Genomic DNA, 22417 nt, shown 5'->3' with positions numbered 1-22417 from the left:
TGAAATGTATCTTAAGCTTTCCCTCAGAAAAAAGGGAAGCTTTTGAGGAGGCAACCATAACTGTGGATTCCAGAATCTGCCAATCTCACCAAACACTGATTAAAAAACAACAAAACTACCTATGTCAATAATGATGATGGGATCCCCCCCCCCAACAAACAGAACCACAGTAAGGAAAACAAAATTGTTCCTTGTTTTTTTCTTAATATACATTCCGTTGAGTCAGGTGGGGCTAAGTGCTAGAAAAAAAAGTCTGAAACTGGATAAAGGAGACAGTGAAGTAGGGCGTGGAAAGCTCTCCTATGGGGTGGCGCAGCCTCTGCTAAGGTGACATTTAAGTAGAGGAGGGACATGCAAATATTTGGGAGAAGAAACTTCGTTACTGGAGGTTTTAAGCTGAGGAATGGCCCTGTTTGACCTAAGTGGCACCAGCTGGAGGGAATGCCTGACAGTGGGGGTGCAGCCTGCTTTGCTGAAAGATAAGAATGTGGGCGGGGGGGCGGGCAGGGGAGGGAACCTGGTGAGGAAGTCTGGGACAACCCCAAACTTTTTGGATGCCATTCTGACAAGGCCATTCTGGTAGAGCTGAGTTAAAAGGAGAATGGGAAATGGCATTGTACTGTAAAAGGAAGGCGAGAGAAGTCTGCTTTTATAGTTTACATGCTGTTCTAGTTATGAGCCAATTGGAATGATTCATTAACATCAGAAGAGAAAACCTCTCAGTCAATGGAAAATAATGTGATTCAATTCAACATTCATTCATGATAAAAACGTAAATAAACTAGAAATAATGAAGGTTCGGAAATCACGATTGCCAATGGCATAGTTCATGGCAATGTCTTAGAAGAATTACTGTAACGAGCATCTGTGGTGCTGCGGGAGGCACTGTGGGCGCCGTGTGGTGAATGGCAGGCTAGTAAAATGCTGGATATGCCTTCAGCATTTGAGAATATCCACTTAAGGTTTTATAAATAAGCATTTTCGGAAATCCGTAACAATGATCACTATAATTTCTTGAAGAAAATGTGAACAGAAGTACTCTAAACCCATGATCCCGAAAATCAGGGCCATTTGAGAAATCCAACGTGTAGTCATTGAGAACACGGTGAGTTCTCACCGTGTTCCTTGTCTCCGTGCAAAAATCAGAATTCTGTTCTTAGCAAACTGACTCATTGCAGTTCATGCTAAAGGAAAAAAGGATGCAAATGTCCGTTTCTTAAAAATAGCCCCTTCCCTGGGCTCCCACCTCTTAAGACCACTGGCACAAATGAGATCACAGAGCAATTCTGGCCTTTCATTCAAGGTTTACACTAACTCCTGGTCCAGAATGGGGATTCTCAAAACTTTTTTTTTTTTTTTAACTCTGCTTGCTTAAAATGTATTTGTATTTTTCTTTCGCTATTTATGCCCAACTGCCTAAAATTAGTAGGCGAGGATGACAGGTAAGGGAAGCTAAAAGAAACAGATGCTATTCCTTCTGAGTTCAAGATAGGGAAATTGAAAACTCCAGAAGCTGTTAAAGGTCCAGTAGAGTGAGTAACTTACAACGGGACAATACAGTTTTGAGGTGAGGGAGTAAATTTTTTTTTTTTTTTTTTTTTTCTGAAAAAGAGTGTATGCTCACTGCAAAAGACATTCAAGATACTAACGTGGATGGCCTTGTATTCCCACCCAGCAGGGACAGCTACTGTCAACATTTTCATGCTCTCTACATTTATGTGGAGATGCGATCTCCACATAAATCCTATTGAAATGCAGTTTTTAATACAAAACTGGAGCATGTTACATGTTAATAAGTTATTCCATGTAATTACAAGTCCCAGGGGAACACTGTTAGCCTCAAAGTATCCGTTTGGAGGTGAAAATAAAGTTAAGACTACAACACATCCTCTTTAAATGAGGCCGTATGGTAGGGAGAAATAGCACTGCCACTGAAGCTAGAGAAACCAAATTCTGATCCCAGCTCTCCTCACAGTAGCTGTGTGATGCAGGGAGAAAGGACGTCCTCTCTTGGACCCTGTTCCCCCTCGTCTGCAAAGTAGAGGAGCAACCGGGCCTTATGCAGTTCTCTATGTGAAAACACTACTAAAACACTGAACACTAAAGCAATATACTAAAATATTTCTTAATATGTGGAGCGTTAGGAGAAAACACGTATGGTGAGTAAATTGGGCCACCTCGGTCAACTTTTATAGAATAAGCTGAAAACTGAATTTTTTGTATTTGATCAAGATCAAACTGATGTTTTTAACAAACTTACATTTGTTATGTAATTATGGAATGCTAAGATCTGCTTTATGGACAGGTAGAGTATTTTAAACCCAATAAAAGGCTTACAGACATCTTAGGTCCAGGCCCACATTTCCCACAGGTGGGGATCAAAGAGCTCAAAAGACCAAAAGCCCACCACGATGGCAGACGATGCTTCCTGATGATCCGAAGTTGGCTACTGGTCGCCCACAAGAAGCAATGCTGCCACGCCTGTCCCCACCCCACGCCCCAAGTTAGTTTCCTAGATAAAAATTCATTTATGGTCACCTTCTAAAAACTGAAAACAATTCCAAGATCACGTAACCTAGCTTCTGTGGAAAAATGGACAGATGAGGCTGCCTCCGGGCTCAGTCTCCCCATCAAGCTAATGGCTAGCGCGGGTTCTCCAGCACCGTCCCGTTCCCACAACCTGCCCCATTCCCTTCCACTACCTGCCCTGCGTTACCACCCCCGCCGCCCCATTCTGTACCCATTTTATGATGGACGCCTTTAGTCCTGTAGTAGCCTAAGCATTAGTATCAACTGATCAGCACGTTACTGATCATGAGCAAACTCCGGAATTTTGGATTAAACCTTGGTGCTGTTTTTAACCTGTCTTTTAAAGAGGATTAATGGCTGATCATTGAAATCTTGTTTCTTCACGATTAGGAGGAAGAAAGGAGGGGGACGGGGATAATCTCTCACCTTCCTGCTGCATACAAATGACAAACTGTAGCAAACTGCCGGCTCCACGCTGGCAATGGGGGCGGAAGGGTAAATCCCTATCTGGAAAAACATGACAAACTCGAATATGCGCTAATGTGGGTTTCACAGGCAGAGAGCCACAGGTGTGCATTATTCCTGTGCTTCTGAAAACCTACAAAAGATAAATTGTAGCAGTTGGATCCAGGGGGAGGATAACCGTTTGTCCCTCCCAAAAGTCTGGCATAATTTTCCCTGGACAGACTGGCTGCGAGAAGTAAAAGGGACAATCTCCACCTGAATGATGGGTGGGCTTCCCTCCAGCTGCTGCAAATCCTGACTGCCTCAGGCAAGTGGCCTCTTTAGTCAAGACAGCCAGTAGGTAGCGTCCTGGTAACTTCCTCAACCCTCTTAGAGTTTACCAGAGTCTGAAGACTGATGAAACTCTACACTTGGCCTCAGAGGATGCTGCATTCATTTCCCAAAGTCCTCCTTGGGTTAGAGGCTGTTCATTCAAAAATACATCAAGGCCTTGGGGCCAACATGAAGTCCAAAGTCTCCAAGTCTGCCGCCCTCTCCTGGCCAGAGGCTTTCCACCCTCATTCAAAATGCCTTCTCTTTGAAGCTGCTCACCACCCACTTAGACCACCAGTTCTCTGTGCTCACTGTCCCCAGACCTCCAAGCCACCCCACGCTATTCACACCAGACCAAGCAGCTGGCTCCGTCTTCCTCTCAACGCCAACCACTCTGAAACCAGCAGCCTACACAGTAATAGCCTCGCCTCACAGTGCCTAAGCCTGAACGTCAGTGCTGTTTCCCCCCGAGGCCACTTCCAGCCTCTGCCACGGTCTCACCCAGGACCCAGGAATCACAAGCACCTCTGAAGAGCTCTGTTGTTCAAACTGAAACCTGATACTCTACTCCAGTCCCTACTATCCTAGTCCTCTGTTCCCTGACCTGCCACTAGAAGCGCTATGCCACCATCCTAACTCTGTTACCTGGATCCACCGCGGTTAGCCACTCCTCTAGTAACAGCCATACTAAATTGAACTTGGACTTAGCTCTGTGACGTTGAATAAATCACTTAACTCGTCTCATCGCAGACAAATACCAGGAAGGAGGATTGTAAGATTTACCAGGAGGGTAATTACAAATAAAATGTCTTGAGAGCGTCTCAAAGTTTCTACATGGAGGCTTCTGGTTCTGTTCCTTGAATGCCCCAATGACGGCCATCATCAATGACTCAGCCATACCCTCATACGCTTTAAATGCCTGGCAAACTCCCTGCCCAAGTTCTAACCTCTCCACTGAACTAACACCTGCTCTTCCCATTATCCTGGACAAAGAGGCAAGAGGAAAAAAAAAAATAAAACCAAAACATTACCTGAGTGGCTTGGTGGGGTTAATTACAATGGAGTCAACTGTCCAAACTTCCAACTAAACCGTTTCAACCTCTTCACTAAAAATAGGCTCTCCAGGGTCTCATCTTGGGCTTTCTTCTTTCCCTGGGCCACGAAGGATGGGCTTCAGGTTTGTGAAGTCCTGGAGATGGAACATGAAATGTGGTATGTCTGTGCCTCTGGCAGAGAGAATCCATACTACTTTCTAGAAATCTGTGGGGAAGGAAGAAAAAAAAAATTTAGAACCACTGATCTGACAGACCTGAATTCACAGTCTGGCAACGCTACCAGTAGCTGGAGAACTGTAGGTGAGACACTTAACTTCTTAGATGTTCCTCCTCCATTTGACTAGCATCAAAACTACCTACTCTATAAAACTCCCGTTACTCTATAGGGGCTTCGTGAGAGACAATGTTTGCAAAATGCTTCAATGGGCATTATAAGCATTCAATTAGATGGGCATCATTTTAACATAATAATGAGCCGAATCCAACAGCGACCTTATTTTTCCTAGGTGAACTCATACACTCCTATGACCTCATCTACCACCTAAGAATGAAAGACAACCCTCCACCTTACAGCTCACACCTTTCTCTTAAGCTCCGTCCAGACTGTACGTATAGCCACTGGGCACTAAACATGAGTATCCCAGGGGCTACTCAAATCCATTGTGGATTTCTCCTTCTCTGTCATAGAATATACATACAAGGTTCATCAACCAGTTTAGTTAACCTTGGATTCAACCTTCCCCTTACTGTTCAACATAATGAGACTTCAGGACCTGTTGGTTCTACCTGTGAGGTATCTCTGCCATCAGTTCCCTATTTATCCATGTGGTCATTGCCTTAGTTTGGAAACTCAGTTAGCACTGACCTGGATTTTTACGACAGCACCGTACCTTATTCTTGTCCCAAGGTTCTCACCTGTCCATGTTGCCCTCCATAGTTACTGGACGGCCCTTTTATGATGGGGATTAAAAAAAAAAAGGATTAAATTATGTGTTTGAATCTCCCCTTCTTCCTGAAAACCTTTTCCTCTGGCTCCATCTCCCTTTCTCCTGAAAGACAATCTCTGCCAGTGGCAGCTCTGGTCCCCGGGGTTTGGTTGTGGAAAAGGGGGTGAGAAGTGCCAAGAATTGCACAGCCTTACAAGGTGAAAGGTAAGTTTGTTTAACTCCCGTCAGCAACAGGAGCAAGAGTTTCTTACCAGACAGAAAAGACCAAAAGAGTAGAAAGTTGGATGAGAAGGGGGCAGGGCCGTGGGCCTGATTTAGGGAAGAGCTTTTTGATTAAGCTGGGGAGGGAGAGGACAGAAGAGGGAAAGGTGTAAAGGATGACATGTGAGGCAAAAGACAGAGAAGTACAAGAAAAAGGGAAAGATCTGAACGGCTTTTACTTTTGACACCTGCAGCACCCTGGCACTGGGTCCTGAAAATCTCTGGGCTGTGACAATCACATTTGGTTCAACTGTACATTCCTGAGGTTGAAGGCCCCATGACACTTCAGGTCCTTGACAATCTAGTGCTGACTTCTGCAACCCTCCAGCCCCTCCTTTCCAGAGGCTTCACCCAGAATGGTTCTTGTCCACACTGTTCCCACCTGCGCTTGCCCGGACTGCTCTCTCTGCCGACAATGACCTTCCTACCCCTGTCTTCCTGCCAACCCCCCTTCCCGGAATCGGGAGAGTCTCCTGCTGTCCACGGCCAGGTTACCTGCAAGGGGATGAAGCAAAAAGGGTTAAGACACTGAGCGAACCTCTTCCCAGGATGTTTAAGGAGGACACCTGAGGCAAAAGGAGCTTCTCAGAATTGATTTTAGGAGTTGGTTGATCTAAGGAGGAGGGAATGGGAAGTCTGTGGCGTGGTGGAGGTTGAAACCAGAGTAATAAATGGACATTTTCTCCAACACACAAATCAGATGCTTCCCTTACTATTTTAAGCAACAAGAACACTTTTTAATTTCTTAGAATAATTTGCAAATGGAAAAACTGGCCCAGTTTCTAGAGATCCAAGATTATGTTGTGCTCTGAAGACTACCAGCACGCACTTGTACTTCCAGGAGGGAAGAGGTATATAAAAGCAAGGAAGGGATCCCACTAGCCACAGAAACAAAACTTACCTCTGGGGAAAAATGAAAACTGACCGCACGCCATCGAAGTTACACCTAAACAAATACGGGCAGAACGTGTTTCTCAACATATCGACTCCCCTTGGTTGACAAACCTGCGACAGTGTTCACAGCTGACCCCATTATTGACTTCTCCAAATCTTCTTGTGCCCAAGAAGGGAAACATCTTAAGCCCTGTACTTAGCTTATACAGAAGGGAAGGAAACCAAAGGTGCTTCACAAGGATGTCTGATTCAAAAATGAAGACAAGTCAGACTAGATTGAAAGGGGTTTAGTATCACGAGGCAGAAACATGTAAAATATTTCATGCAGCCAACCTTATTTATTGAGAAGTCCTAATTTTATTGCCCATTTAGTAACATGTTTGTTCCACAAACTAATTTCTCATAAAGCAAAGCACAACCTTTTCTTATAAATAGTATAAATTATTTTATTTACAGAAACTTGTTACAAAACAAATAGACTATATATTTCTTCTCTTTTAAATATCCAAAGTAATTTTCTATCCCTTGACATTTGTTCATGTTCTATACAGCAGCCAACACAAAGTCCAGCTGAGATGCTCTTGATTACATGTACAAATTATCAAACTATTCACACATTTTAACACAGGAGATTGCTTTTATAACCAAGCTCAAAGAAACAGCAAAATGCTTTTCAAGGCCCTACATTCACACTGACAGTATGTAGTGCTCATTTAAACGATCGGAAAATGTAGAATGTTTTGCACAAAATGTAAAAATGATGATTTTCTGCTAAACAATGAAACTTTTAACAATCATTTTCCAAAGCCCCCCCGACCCCGGACAGAGAGATAGTAAGAATTCCTTGGCAACAGAACTCTTGCAGGAAGACAGCTGCCTTTATAAGTTACATTTTTTTCAAATTATACATTTTTCAATGCTCTCAGAGGTACTTTGTATTATATTTTTGGAATATAAAATTTTTAAAATATTCTATTTTAAACTCTGTTTTTCATGAGTGAATAACAAAACGGACATATTGTGTAAGTCGCTGGCTGACAAAAAAGATTTGTAACCCTTGGTGCCACCAGGCAATCCATCACCAGTTGAATTACTGTGAACCAAAAGGCCTTAATTTTAAAATACCTTATAAAAATTACCAGCATTGGTGGTTTTCAACTCCTCCCCTAATATTTCAGAAACAATATTTAGGTGGAAAAAGCAAACTCCAAAAGTTGAACTGAACATTCAAGTCTTTTTAAAGAATCTGTCGAAGCTTAAAACTAGGTTCAGGCACTTTCAGTTTTTCCCGTTAGTTTTAAACCACATCACACATGAACACACATGTGCTCAGAGTGTGCACACACAAACGCACAGGCACACACGCGCACTCGCACTCACACATAAAACACAAACAAAAGAAAAGCAGTGTGTCACTTCGTTACGTGTAGTCTATCGGGAAATCAGGCAACTAGAGAAGCAATGCCCACTTGATCGGCACGAATCCGCTCCCGAGACATTAAAAGGGACAAAAAGACTTTCACAGAACAGAGGCATCCCTTAAACTGTAAAGGAGGCAGGTTCTAGAACTATTGGCTTGGCAGTGAACCACTTCAAATTATAAAAAGGTATTTACTTTTATTAATTAATAAATAAATACTAGATGATCTCAATTGTACCAAAACAGGATATCAGAAAAAAAGACCTGTGCAAAAATACATATTTAAATATGTACAATTCATTTTTAACAAAATATGTCTTCTGAAATAGGGATACTTCCATATTTATAATAGAACAAGAAATTCCAAAATAAAGATACAAAAGTAGGTTTTGTAGAATTCTTTGTTCATCAATGCAGCACTTTTTTTCTTTTGTAGGTTAAGAAAACTGCAGGAGTTGTCATGAAATTCTATTGGAAAGAATATAAAAATTATCTTGGTTTTAAATTGATACCAAAGTCTGTCTAGAAACAACCCAACCACTGCAAATTTGGTTTTTGCAAGTTAATTTAATTCAAAAAAATACTTGTACTCCCGTGTTTTAAATGGTCTTAATTGTTCATTATAATAAAAAGTAGTTGTAGGAGAAAATAAAATATCTGAACAGTCTAAAATTTAATAGCACTGTTTAGAATAGGTCTGTTTGTGGCAGGCAGAATCCAAAATGGCTAATTTCCTAATCCCGATGATCTGTGTACTACCGGGAGACATAATGAAATCCAATTAAAACCTCAGTCTAAGAAATCAAATGATCAACACTCGCTTATCTAAATATCTACAGAATTCTGAATCAACTTGCTATCATGGATCCTATTCACATCTTTCGGAACAACATGATCTGTCTATAAATTCCATCGCTAAAAGCAACTTTATTTATAACCATCAAGTCCCCTTGGCTCTGAAAATAATTTCTACCCATATCCCCATTGCACTTGTCACCAAGGAATCAACCAAGTACGTTCTGATTCCCTCTTACCTCCGTTTTCTCCCCCCACTGGGATGGAACAACCAGACTGATTTCTCCTAACTATACCGAACTGGCCCATCCATGCGCTCTCCTTACTAAGCTCTCCTATAGTAACATTTTTTAAAAAATATTTACTGATTGCATAATAAGTGAACAAGATACTCTTCTCCCCTTCCTTTAAAAAAAATCAATATTTTACATCAATTTATAGCTAAAGTATCTGCATAAAGTTTTTGCTGTCTTACATAATAAGAATAATTCTGTAGCAATTCACATTATTAGGCTGGTAACCAAGTATTTATTCATTCATTCTACTTGTTGTTGACTTGAAATTCCCTGAAACTGATGTTTGTAACCCAAGAATTGTAGGCAAAGAAAGGATGCACTGACTGGCTCTGTCCAGGCCCTGCCCAGAGCAGTGATCAGAGCCCGGGGAAATGTACCCTGTGGTGTTCGGTAACTATGTGTTCCTCTAGGGAAAAGTGCCTGGGTTCTTGTTTCAGGAGCTGTGATCATGGAATCACCAGCTCAAATGCCCCAGCTCATTCCCCAATGCAATGAGACCTTCTCAAGCAATGACAGTTTTAACACAGGAAGCTCTTTCTTTTGGGATGGGGTACTCAAAAAAAATAAATAAATAAATAACCTCGAGGGACTCCAAATTCTCTCTGGAAGATGGCTGGTAGTAATCACCAGAAAGAAGGGTTTGTCAGGAAAGTGTATGCATCCCATAACCTTGGCCTGGATATGTGTGCACATATGCCTGCTCCCCTCCCTGGGTGCCTGCTCCCTACCCCACTGCGTCCAGATGAACCTACGGAGAGGAAGAGAGTGCAGACGCGCACAAAAGGGGGAGTGCTCAAAGCAGAAATGTACATGAAGTCCCAGGACAGTAGCCACAGAGACTAAGGGTAATGCACACGGTGCCCTGGAAACATTTAATATATTAACGACTCAGTGAGTAACAGTTTCTGCTGCATCCTAATAATTTCACTTAACAAAGGCAAGTTTTTAAAACCAGGAGACTGGGCAGGGCAACCAACCCAATCTGCCTTTCTGTAGAACATGAAAACTTAAAGGATAAAAAATTCCATCTCTTTAGAAATCTTGGAAAAACATGCCCCCCATAGTGATTTTATCTACCCACCCCATCCCCCAACCAAAATTTGGCTTTCCATTATCAAAACTAATTTGCATTTGCATTTTCTTAAGAAAAAAAAAAAAGAAAAGAAAGAAGGAAAGAAATTACATAGAATTGCTTTTGTACCATGAAAAGGAAGCCTCTAAAATGTGGTATACTTGCTCTCTGGGCATCGATGGCTTTAAACCAGTTTGAAAGTTAGAAACCTTTGACAGCTTCTTACTCCACATTACTTGCAAAAGGCTGGGGGAAACACAGGCTATTTTGTCACGGTGCCTTGCGCGCACGTCCATTTTCCACGCCCGGAACATTGCTATAAAAACCTAACAGCACATCCCTTCTCTGGAGGGGTGCTCAGGGCGCAGCTCTGCTCTCCTCTGGAACGTGTCTCCAGACAGGGCACCTAACTGCTGGAGGGTGACGTACAGAAGACAGTGTAAAAAAAGAACTGGGACAGGAAGGGGGAAGAAGGGAGAAAGTCTACAGTAATGCTCTTGCCAAGACATTCTTTCGCCCAGCCAATCTACTCAAAGAGTGGCTCCATGATTTCCTGCAAGTTAAAAAACAAAGCAACAGCTTCTCACAGATCGGTAGCAAGCAGTCCAGGCCACTTTAACACTGACAGAAGCAACTCGGTGGCCAAACTTGATCCAGTGTCCTTTACAAGTACTCACTGCTACAGACAGAGCTTCAGGGGATCCTTGTTACAACAACAGCCCGGCAGATTCTACCCTCGAGGCCCACGGGAGGTTGGGAAAACAGACTCAAAGGCATCGTGGAGTCCATAGTGCTGAGTGGAGGTGTAACTTGTCGTCAAAAGTGTCCAGATTATTCCTCCCCGCGCTATTTTCAGCTGTCAGGGACGTGCCTTTGGCTTTCAAAAAAGAGGGGGTAGGGAAACAATGAAAAGGTAAGTAAGCAGGTGTGCGCGGCCCCGCCCTGCCGCCCAACAGAGCATCCCAAAGGCCACGCATCGCTCGGCTCTCTCTGGTGACTGGGGGACACCGGGAGAGCTCAGCTAAACAGTCTGGCCTTAGCCACTTGGGCACAATCATTCTAAAAGACTGACTTTTAGAAAACTGTCTAGAAGAGAGGCAGGCCAGGTTTCTAGCTTAGAGAAAAGGCTCTCATGTTTGCCTTCTGGTTTTATTTACTGATTTCATTTCCTTGAAGGTCTTCCAGGTTGTCAGCTGAGAACTGAACAAGGCCTCCACGCCAGTATAAGAACTCACACCCAAGTGCCCATGCCTGGGGTGGGGGAAACTCAGGCCCTCAATGATCCACAGTGAGCTACTTAAGTCCTGGGCGGTAGAGGCCACAAGCAGACTGGGGGCTGGCTGGGGGAGGCTGCCAAGCCCCCAGGCTTCCCAGTATGGCCCACCACACCCATTCCCTTGTTTAGGGGTCTTCAACCAGCTCAGTTTTCTCCGCAAGGGGCACCCAGGTAGTGCAGTGGTGAAGCATCTGACTCTTGGTTTTGGCTCAGGTGGTGATCTCAGGGTCATGGGATCAAGTCCTCTGTTGGGCTCAACCCTCAGCACGGAGTCTGCTTGAGATTCTGTCTCTCCCTCTGCCCCACCTTACCCCTAAAATATAAATTAATTAAATCTTAAAATCAGCTCTACAAGATACAGGGAGGTAAGACCCCTACTCTTCTAAGGGCGCCATTCTCTACAGCATTTGGGAGTCATGGATACCTTTGAGATTCTGATGAAAGCTATAGGATCCCTCCTGCAGATAAATGAGCACAGACATTGAAAATATCTAACACTTTTTTGGGGGTTCACTGATCCTCCAATCTCTAGCCATCCCCCACCCCCAGATTTGTGCAGCACAATAAAAAAGTTTTCTACTGCACAGGGGAAATCTTTCCCAAATACATACTTAGGTTGAAACTAACTTTAAGAACCCAAACTCAGACTGTTTGTCCTAGTGGGACAGGGCCCTCCCCAGAAGCAGTAAACGGGCAGCTCATGAGCCATACTTGGTCAGCAGATATGTGGGCTGTATTAGATTTCAAAACAACACACTACATAACTTCTAAACAGGGCCAAACTTTCTCATGCTGAGTCCAGATCTGCAGTTTCTTTGAAATGGGTGACAAGTTTCTGCGAGCACCTGCTTTGTGCAGATGGGCTCCCATTCCCTCATTTTCCAAAAGCACTGTTCACCTCTGCTGCACCCGCCAGCCTCCTCCCCTCCTTTCTGTGATTTGTGGGCACCAAGGGTTGGCAGTGCCATCTATGGGAAGCCATGCGCACGCAGTCAAAGAACACGTGGAGCATCGCAACACAAGGGAAGATCCCTCCCCCAGGTTCACAGAGAATCAGGAAACTACACTCAGAAGGAAGTTTTTCAAGGATGGCTGCCTGTACCACTTTCTGCAGTATTTGCACCATACTTTTATGCTGATAAACACTAATGAATAACTACAAACCAAATGGTAAAAGCCCATTTTCACACGTCCAGGGACCCCTTGCTCAAAGAGCCACGCAACACACAAACAGCCCCTATAGACTCGAGGCTCAAAGAGAAGAATTTAAACAGCTGCTCCTTCAATTCTTGGGTAGTTCTTTGCCCGCACCTTTGGCAGTGGGCATTCATGCACACAGACAGTGGAGGGCGCGCTACCGCTGCAGGAAACATCCTGGTATGTTCTGCAGAAGTCCCAACCTGCCCACTGAGTGAAGTTCTGCAGAGAAGGAAGACAGCAGGACAGGACAGAAGGACCTCGCACTGTACCCCAGGGCTCCGGGGGCGCTGTGGACAGCCCCATGTGCAGGCAAGGAGAGGAGACACGCTGATAAGTGACAGGATGAGAGGTGGATGGACACTTAGAGTAACGGAAGCTAGAGGCGGCGGCTCTAGGAGAAGAGGATGAGGGGAGGACGAGGACTAGGGGAGGAGTGGGGAGCAAAGAGCGCAAGGTGCAGTCACGGGTCATTATGAATCTGACACCCAGCTGGCCACTGCTCTACAAATGGGCCTACATTCGCACTGCCTTCTCATCTCTTCACTTAAATGAGATTTTAGTCTTCAGCTCTGCCCACACTTACTGCCGCTTCCCTGCCTCCCTGGAAAACTGGGAGAAAAGATAAGGTGAGAATTAACTGGAAAATCTGAAGTCCTTTGATAGGAAGATTATTAAAAGGTCTTTCTTTCAAAAATTTAACCCATCCCTTTCTAGATTAGGGGGTTTGCAGGCCAGCTTTCTTCAGAGGAGCAAGCGAGAGAACCCGTCTCCAGGAGATCACGGCCTGCGTCCTCCCTGAACGGTGCCCTAGGACATGCGCTCCCTGGGCCTGCACCCACGGGCTGTGCTGGGTCTGCTGCCGTCATATCACGCGGAATGGCTTCTGCAACCCTAGCTGCTAAGATAAAATGCACTTCGTGGTTTCCTTACCCGGGAGCATCTTCCGAGTCTTAGGAAATCCTAGCAGAGAAACTCTGTTTTACCTTCACATGGCCATGAACTCTTCCTTTGAAGAGAGACCATGAAGCTGGACACGTGTTTACAGGCAAACCAACCAACCCTACCACACCGATCTCTGAGCCGGCCAAAGAGCTCGAGGGAGAGGAAATGGGCACCCCCACAGGGCTCACAGTCCATTTCCTACCTGATGAAGGAGGGAACTGTTCGTCAGTCCTTGTGCCCCTGGGCTGGTGCCCGCGTGTTTCATGTGGACGTTGTTCATGGCTGGCAATTTGGCAACCTTTGTGGGTTTGCTGCTGCTGTTGTTGACGCTGCTGGAGCCGGGCGAGCACTTTCTTTTCTTTCCGATCAGTCTCTCGAGAGGAGTGTGAGAGTGTGAGTAGCCGCCGTGGGAGTTGACGGGCAGCTCGCTGGACTGGTGAATGAATGGGCCGAGAGAAAGCGTGGAGTCACCGCTGTTCACCATCACACTCATCCTCTTGATGGATTCGGCAGGGCTCCCCCCCAGGGGGCCCCTCCCTGACTGCTCGTGCCGGACACTCACCGAGTTCGCCTTATTTACCACACAGTTGAGGCCCACGCCGTGGGAAGACGTTACCGTGGAGGGGTAGGGAGTCCCAGAGTGCGCCACACAGTTTTTCCGAAAAGACTCCATGGAATGAGAAGAAGAGGAGGAGGAGGAGGAGGAAGAGTGAACTAACAGTGGGGAACTGTTTTTGCGTTTCTTTCCTGAGCCACCGCTGGTACTGCTACTGGCGTTGTGACAGTTAGTACTGTTACCAGAAGGCTCCTTGGGCCTTAAAGACTTGCTGGATTTCAACTTCTGAGGTTTCCTGGACATAGGGGACGAGGGCACCAAGGATAGGCTTGAGGGCGTGGAGGGGGACGAGGAGGAAGAGGACACCTGTCTGGGTTGCATACTGCACACGGGATCCATTGCCCCAGAGGCGGCAGGCTGCGCATTTAGTGTGGTGCCATGAGCTGGTACCGATTTGCTGTTCGGGGAGATGCAGGTGGACGAGAGCAGGACGGGGGAAGCCGACACAGTGGCTGCCGCCAGATAGCTGACCCCACACTGTGACGTCGGCACAGAGTTTGTCCGATGAGGAACACGTGTAGAGATGGGGGGTGTGGTGCTGGGCACCGGCGGGATTTTCCTGCAAAGAAGAGAGAGGACAATAAGGATCATCACAGCCATTCACAGAAACTTGGAGATGGACGTGCCCTTTACCTCTGGCACTGAGCAGCACACACCTGTCAGAGGGATCCATCTGAAATGCACAGCCCATCCTTCCTGCCACTCCTCTCCTTCAAATTCCTTCATGCCTTCCTCAGGCTCTCAGAATAATGGTCTGTAAAGCACGCGCGCCTCACTCCCTGCAGGTCCCCTAGCCCCACACTGCCTCCTCCCCTCCACTCCCCTCCACCCCATTCCCAGATTCCACCTACTGACCTTTCTTACATCTCAGGACAGGCCTGGACATGAGGCACTGTCCATCTTCCACCTACAATGCTCTGACCCCATATTCTGCTCACCCCTCAGTTTCAGACCATTATCATTTTCTTAGAAAATCTGTCCTGACCATCTTGACTTGCTTGGTTCTCCAGGGACTCACACTGTCCGTCCCCAGACTTGGGGGCATTCAAGGCAGTTCCCACAAGTGACTGCTGATCATGGGCTAACTTCCCTACAGACAGAACAGTCCACGGCGTATTTGTAACTGTACCGCAGTGCCCAGCATGGTGCTATGAATACTGGAGGCATGCAGATGTTGAGGGAATTCACGAACAAATGAGGAAAAAGGAAGGCCACAGTGATTTCATAGCAACTGCTAGGTCCTACCTATGGCTCGAATCACATCTCTAGGGGTTCCCAATCACAGTGCTGGAACAAAGTATTCCGTCAATAATGTCTGGGTTAGGTGTCTGTCTGAAGATGAGAGTGTCATTCAAATGGCAAACCAGGGAGGTCCCCTTTTGGTTTTGCTCTGATTTTAAAATATGCCAGCATCAGAATTTCAAAAACCCCTACGGCAGAATTAACACCCAGGTGACAACACAGAAAATGGCCTGAATGAAAAGCAAGTGTCGAGACGGGACTGCTCTTGACTTTGGGGGAGGCTCTAGGGGGTCCAGGCCAGCGGGGCGCCAGCTCCTCATCTTCCAGGTGAGCGGGGTTCTGACTGCCGCCGAAGAGCTTGCCAGATGCTCTGTGAGACCTACAGCTATTAATAAAAGCAACTATTGACTGCGTACCAGCTGTCACCGCCCCATTCAGGAGTGTCGTTCTGGTCCCAGGGACCCCTGCATCCAGACCGACCACACCCAGATCCCTGTGGGGCAGGGTCCAGACATGGGAAATTTCTCAATCTCTGAGGGATTCCAAAATGAAGCACAAACTGAGAAGCGGGGCTCTATTCCCATGCTTCTTGCAGAGGGCAAATACGGATGCCATCTGAAAGGCTTATGAGAAATGAGGAGTCCCTGCACCTCACCCACACCTACTTCATCAGAATCTGCATCTCAACAAGACCCCCAGGCAATCTGAGGGCACTGGCACGTCTGAGAAGCCCTGCTCTGAATGTGTGGGTACAGCACCACCCCCACTCATGGCATGCAGTGGCTCCTCGCGGCCACCAGGTGGCTTAGGAAGATGAAGCCTGAAGACCAGGCTGCTGGAACTAAATCCTGGGAAAAGGAAAAGCTTCCAGACTGGGAGAGATGTGGATCTCTCTACACAAGATACTGGTTCCTGGTGAAAAAACAAAACAAAACAAAACAAAACAAAAAAACACACAACAAAAACAAACATACACACACAAACTCTTTTAAGTCATTCATTACCTTTTGTATAAAAACATGACAAAGAGAGATTATGCAGTTGTACAGACCTATGTCTGTATAAGTGAATTCTGTAAAGATATACAAGCAATTAATAAAAATGCTCCTGTCTGGGGGGGTGGGTGGGAAATAGGAATGTAGGGGTCAGGGGGACTAAAACTCTGAACTGTATACCTCTTTACATTCATTATTCTTTTTTTTTTTTTTTTTTTTTAACCCCAGTGTATTTATCAGCAATCTAAAAAACTAAGTACCACTGTCTCCCACTCTACCCTCCCCCTTCCCTACCCCCACCGCCAAAGAAAAATCCTATCCCTTCCTTAGGATTTAGGATGTGTGGAATAGTGGTCCCCAACCAACAGTGGACAAGCAGCTGAAAGAAATCACAGGAGCTCAAAACTGGCCTTTGGGGTCATAGCCATGCTCCAGAGGAAGTGCTAGTCTAATTTCACCAGTGTTCAGACTCCATACACTGAAGATGACTTATTTCACGGCCATACTCAAATCCCATTTTCACTTATCCCCAAATTAACCGTAACAGGTAACTAAAGGGACTGAGAAGGCTGCCACTGAAAGTAGGGGATCTCCTGGAAGGGAGGACTTTCGGCTGAGCCACTCTGGGAGTTTCCTTGAGTAAGTCAAAGATGCCACCTGAAGACCGTTTTCAAGCTGAGAAGTGCTGAACTCCTTGCGGCAAGTTTCAGGAGCTGCCTGAGAAGCTCGTCTGCGCTGGCCGACCTTACTGCCCAGCACCTCTCTCCAAGCTCCTATCTGCCCCAGGCCTGTGTGCCACCTCATCACTGAGCAAAACGTCTCAGTTGTACTGGCTTTTCTAAAACCAAAGTTCACGTTAATGGAAAGCCATAATGTCCTCCTTGCTGGGGATCAAGTGACTGATAAGGCCATCAGTCTCTGACAGAAAAAACAGAGAGACAGTGGAGACAACCTCATGATTCTGCATCTTCAAGAGGTCACGACACAAAGACAAAAACCTCCCCCCACAAGCCACTATGACCCGAAACCATATTCACCCCAACTGCTGGCCATAAACCACTTATCAGTCTAATGGAAGTTAAGTCTTTCTGAGGACCCTTTGAAACTCTTGGGAGTACACTAAACCCATACCTTGGGTAGCTCAATGAGCTCTTCGAGTCCTAACAGGTACTCTGCAGAAATGAGCAGCTGAGATTTCACCTATCTGGGGGTTTCCTGATGTGGAGAGACCCCCAGAATCCCAACAAACCAGTGCCCTGACTCATTTTTCTCGGCAAGGACAAAGTTCCTTCATAAAGAGGGAAAAGGAGCCTCTTATCTAGTAAAAACCAGGAAGAAATGTGAACTAGAAAAACAGAGCAGCACTGCTCTGGATCTGATTTTCTAAGAGAATAAATTCAAGTCCTATTAATGATCATGAAGCTAGTTCAGACTGTGGACTATCTGAGGCCTCTGACCAGCTTCCTCTGACTTTCTGAGGGAACCAAGGCAGCAAGGCAAATGGATGTACTGGCAAAGTCCTCTCAAGAAGGCTCTAGTAAATGATGCTCAAATGGAGAATATGGAATGACATGTGGGCAACTGGACAGCTCCCTTCCTTTAGCAAAATTCAAGGTTTCCCAAAGTAGAGTCCACCAAACATTAGTTCCGTAAGATTCTCCCCTAAAAGAGGTTCCCAAGTCAAAAGAACTTGGGAGATGTTCTACATTATCCATGATATATTCCCTGCTTTGAGAGTTACAAAGGCTCTGAGAAGTCCTGCAATAATGAAAACTATTTCACTTCAGAAAAAGCTGAGCCTTTTGGCCATGAAACTCTTCTTCCACTTAATCCCATGTAGGAAACACTAGCACACATCATGGCATACAAGATGACCATCTTATCTCATGCTGTAAATCAGAGCACATGGCTCCTCTTCCTGAAACCTTCAGCGGCTCCCTACTGCACTCAGAATTAATTTCACAGTCATCTGGCCCCTGCCAGCTTCTTGAGTTTCATCTTGTAGCATGCTTGCTTTCTTGCTTTTTCTCAAACAGGCCATGATCTTTTCTGACTCAAGACCTTGACACATACGGTTCTTTCTGCCTATAGCCCACTCTATCCCACCATTCCATGGGCTGCTCTTTCTCATCCATCCATCTCAGTTCAAGGATCGCCTCTTCAGCAAGGCTTTCCCTGAATCGCTCTGGCTTGTTTTCCCATCTCAGCTCCTTGTTTGGAACCAAACTGCCTCTGGATCCAAATCCTGGATGCCCTACCACCAACTCGCTGTGTGACCTTGCTTCTTGGTTTCATTATCTGTAAAAGAATGATAATCAAGGTGTCCCAAGATGGCATACCGTGAAAATTAAATCTAAGTTGTCTGGAATACAATAAGCTCTCAGTAAGTGCCAGTGATTTTTGGTGCTTCCAGGATCTCCCTTCTGACAAGCTACAACCTCTACTGATTTTCTGTTTAGTGGTTTTTGTGTTTCCCCCAAATGTGGGAGTCCCTCTGCCTGGAACCACAGCACCCAGAGCAAGACCCATCTGCTCAGAGTAAATGAATGAATGAATGATGAGGGACCTTCTCAGGGACAGTCAGAGGCCGTGTTTTCATTTTAAATAAGCTTATCTTGCGGTGCCCAGGTGGCTCAGTCAGTTGAGCACCAGACTCTTGATTTCGCTCAGGTCATGGTCTCAGGGTTGTGGAGCCCCGCATCGGGCTCCATGCACAGTGGAGAGTCTGCCTGAGATTCTCTCTCTCCCTCATCCCCTCTGCCCCTCCCCCTGTTTGCTCACTCTAAAATAAATAAATCTTCCGATAAGCTTATTAAATCATCATCACCATCATCATTATTAAATCAGTCCCATAAGAAGGAGAGGATGCAGCACCGGGTAAAGTCGGCCCCTCTCCGCACCCCCGGAGTGGCAGGACAGGCACTCACTTCCACAGCTGCGCATTCAGATGCTTCTCCACCATGAGGTTGAGGGCGCAGCGAAGCCGGTTCCACCTGGAGTCAAACACGTAATAGCCTCTTCCAATCTGCCGGCTCCCGAATGTGCAAAACTGCAAGAGAGAGCACAACCGCGCGTGCTTGCTAACGCCACCAGCAGCCCAGAAGGTGAGGGCTCTCTCGCCTTCAGGAAAGGAGCTAACCATGAAAGAGCTTACTCTGAGTACCGCAGGCTGTGAAGCATGAGAGTGAAGATGCCTAGCCCTGAGTTTCATGGAAGAGACAGGGAGAAGCACGAGGTGTCCCAGGAGAGAGTGCATGCCGCCTCTGGGGCGCCCTGTTCTGAGCTGCTCTCACACCTTGACCATGTCTCCCACACGAACGGGCATGCCAAGGCCCCTGGCACGCCCCCCTGCAGTGCCCTGTCCCTGCTGCGTGGGGAGGGTCAACACGGGGGTGCATGTGGAACTTACAGATGCTGGCTGAGGATGATGACCTGAATAATGACAGTCCAGTTTGTCAACAGACTCTTCTTTGTCATCGCCTTCTCCCTCCTCACTGGATAACCGAGAAGCTGGCTCAGTGGCAGGCAGGGGAGGGTGTGGAGATTCATGGACTGGAGGAGGGTCAATGGGGGCACTCCCACCTTGCTGAGCAGGGCAGCCTGGAGGCCTTGGTGAGTAGAAAGTGCAGCACTGATCAGATCACACATCTGGGAATCAGCCGCCTTAACCCAGATACAACAACGTGTCTGAGACCACCTAGGGAGGCCTGGGGTCCCCCACTAGCACTGGGGCAATAGATGCTGATCAGGTGGCCAGGGAGGGAAGAGTCCACTCTCCTGAACCGCACGATGTCACAGGGAGCTGTCTGCCAGTTCTACCCAGAGGTAACCTGCAAATGGTCCTCCTTTCTATAGCCAATTGAGTGGCTCAGGGCCTCTTCCTAGTTTCCTCAAAGAAGAGGAAATAGAAGTGGAACTTAAGAGAAGTCTTTCTTTGATTCCTCTTCAAATTTCACCTAGACTTGGGTTACTGAGGCAATAAATGAGATAAATGGCAACGTGCTCTAAGCCTGAGAGGGACCAGAGGTGATCAAAGGAGGAGGCAGCATGACCACCTGCTGTGGACAGTGGACAGCCTACCACTCGGGCGGTACTGTAGGCTTCCTACATGTATGAATGCCTGGTGCTTTTAGAACTAAGTTTACTTTTTTACAGATGGAAAAATTTCAATGAGAAGATGGCCAAAGAAAGGACTTGCCAAGGAACGGACAGCCTGGGCTTGGCCACGTTCTGGGGCGCTGTCTCCAATGGCTTCCCTGCCATGCTTCTCACAGACCAGAGGGCCCGTGTTGGAGCAGCTCAACTACACACATGGGTCTCCATGGGCAGCCACTTCTACCCGTCACGTGACCATGTTAAGGAACAGGCACATGAGGGGGAAAGGTTGGGCACAGTGACCAGAGGCTGGCATGTCCCTAAGCAGAAGCCCTTGGTGCCCATGGCTGGCAAGGAAGGCCCTCATTCTCTGTGCCTTTCTCTTTCCCTTCCCTCTAGAAATTGGGGACAAAGTCCTTTACTTCAACTTGGTTAAATATACAAGCACAAAGACACATATATTCAAGTACACCTTCACTGTCTCCGAGGAATGTGCATTAAGTTCTCGTAAAACACTCTGAGATCCATCGCTTACAAAACAGCTCAAATGCCTAGTATGTGGTTAGGCCCAGGTCTCGAATGAATGAATGAAAAAACAGGCTGATAAATGGATGCTGTAAAAACTCAGGCTGAATGCCCATCCCCAGCAAGGACTCCCACTGCTGGGTTTTGCAAGAACTGAGACAAGTGAATGGGAAAACACTGCCAAAGCCGTGTGAGATGTTCCAGGCACTAACCTGCAGTCAGGACCCAAGTCTCAGCCCACTCAGTGGGGTTAAGAGACCCCAGAAGCTGAGCAGGGGTGGAGGAGATCATTCTGGCTTCTTTCTGCCGCTTGCATTTAGCCAAGAAGAGCCCTGGTTGAAACTGACTGATGAACTCAACAACTTTTTTTCCTTAAATTAAAACCCAATTAGAAAAATCTCTCATCTTCTTAGAGTGAGTGTGACGTACACTCCTCAACATCATGACTATACGGGGGTTTGAGAGAGTCTGCAAGTCTGTTCTCTGGAAAAGGGAGAGAACTGGAGGATTTGACTTACCTTGGAAGACTGGGGGTGTGAGGTTTAGGTTTACTAGCTATGAAAGGCTTTGATTCAGAAGGAATCACTCCGTGAGAGTTTTGGTGTGGCTCCTGGGAAGGTCTGGGAGGGGTGGGCTGCGGGTCCCTGAGAGGCTGCGTTGGTTGTTGAGAGTCCGGATGGCGAATCGATTCCTTTTCCCTGGTTTTGTTTTTGTGCTCGGCTAATAACACATCAAATCGTTTTCTTCTACCCTGGACAGCCCTCCGCTGAGTTAAGGAATGTGTCTACAGACCAAAAAAACACAGAAACTGAGGAATCTCATCAATAATTATTTCTTCGTCATATATCCAAAAACACCATTCCCAATTAAAAACCACCAACAACAATCTGGACCATTAGCACAGTTAAAGGCTGCTCACCATTTGATAAGCTAAAAATCATAGGAGTGTGACCTTTTTTCTTTTGCTAGAATAGAAGCACATATCCCAGGCTCCAAATACATGAGAATGTGGTGATGTTGCTTCCACCAGGAGAAAGAAGGAATGTTAGCTGTGCCACCTGGTATGTAAGTGAATGGCAAACAGTAGAAACAAACAGGTGTTAGGTACTCATGCTCCGTGTCATTGTAACAGTTTATTTATCGGGGCTCTTACAAGCTCAAACAGAAAAATCCCTCTTTGGGCCATTTAGATTTTAAATACTAAAAGGGAATAAACACTTATGCCATAAACATGTCCCAGAGGGGTGCCTGGCAGGCTCGGTCAGTAGAGCACATGACTCATGATCTTGGGGTTGTGAGTTCAAGCCCCACATTGGGCACAGAGCTTACTTTAAAACAATGTACCAGAGACTCCTTTTCCAGTAACAGCCGGAGAGTAAAAATTAGACAAGTGTTTCTCTCTTCCAGTGAAAATGCCATGTCAAGAGTGAAAGTGGCTCAAAGCATCCTGGAGGTGGGGACTGCTTTGGAAGAGGAAGCC

The 22417-nt window shown here is 46.2% G+C and overlaps 1 protein-coding gene across 2 annotated transcripts in view; it reads right to left on the bottom strand.

Annotated features, from left to right (window-relative positions):
* Window positions 1-6898: 6898 nt before the first annotated feature.
* Window positions 6899-22417, bottom strand: part of LOC111144075 (ataxin 7) — a 104915-nt gene continuing 89396 nt past the window's right edge. For both annotated transcript variants that reach the window (XM_022498173.1, XM_022498174.1), the window contains 5 exons: window positions 21456-21721; window positions 19727-19925; window positions 19245-19366; window positions 13667-14639; window positions 6899-10923 (listed from right to left, as the gene is read on the bottom strand). In XM_022498173.1, coding sequence (XP_022353881.1) covers window positions 10906-10923; window positions 13667-14639; window positions 19245-19366; window positions 19727-19925; window positions 21456-21721 — 1578 coding nt within the window. In that variant the 3' untranslated portion in view covers window positions 6899-10905. The remainder of the gene's footprint in view (window positions 10924-13666; window positions 14640-19244; window positions 19367-19726; window positions 19926-21455; window positions 21722-22417) is intronic.

This window comes from Enhydra lutris, unplaced genomic scaffold, assembly GCF_002288905.1.
Source record: "Enhydra lutris kenyoni isolate GAN:26980312 unplaced genomic scaffold, ASM228890v2 scaffoldscaffold10, whole genome shotgun sequence".
NCBI lineage: Eukaryota > Metazoa > Chordata > Mammalia > Carnivora > Mustelidae > Enhydra > Enhydra lutris.
The sequence above is the reverse complement of the archived record's forward strand: the minus strand, read 5'-3'. Positions and strand labels throughout refer to the sequence as shown.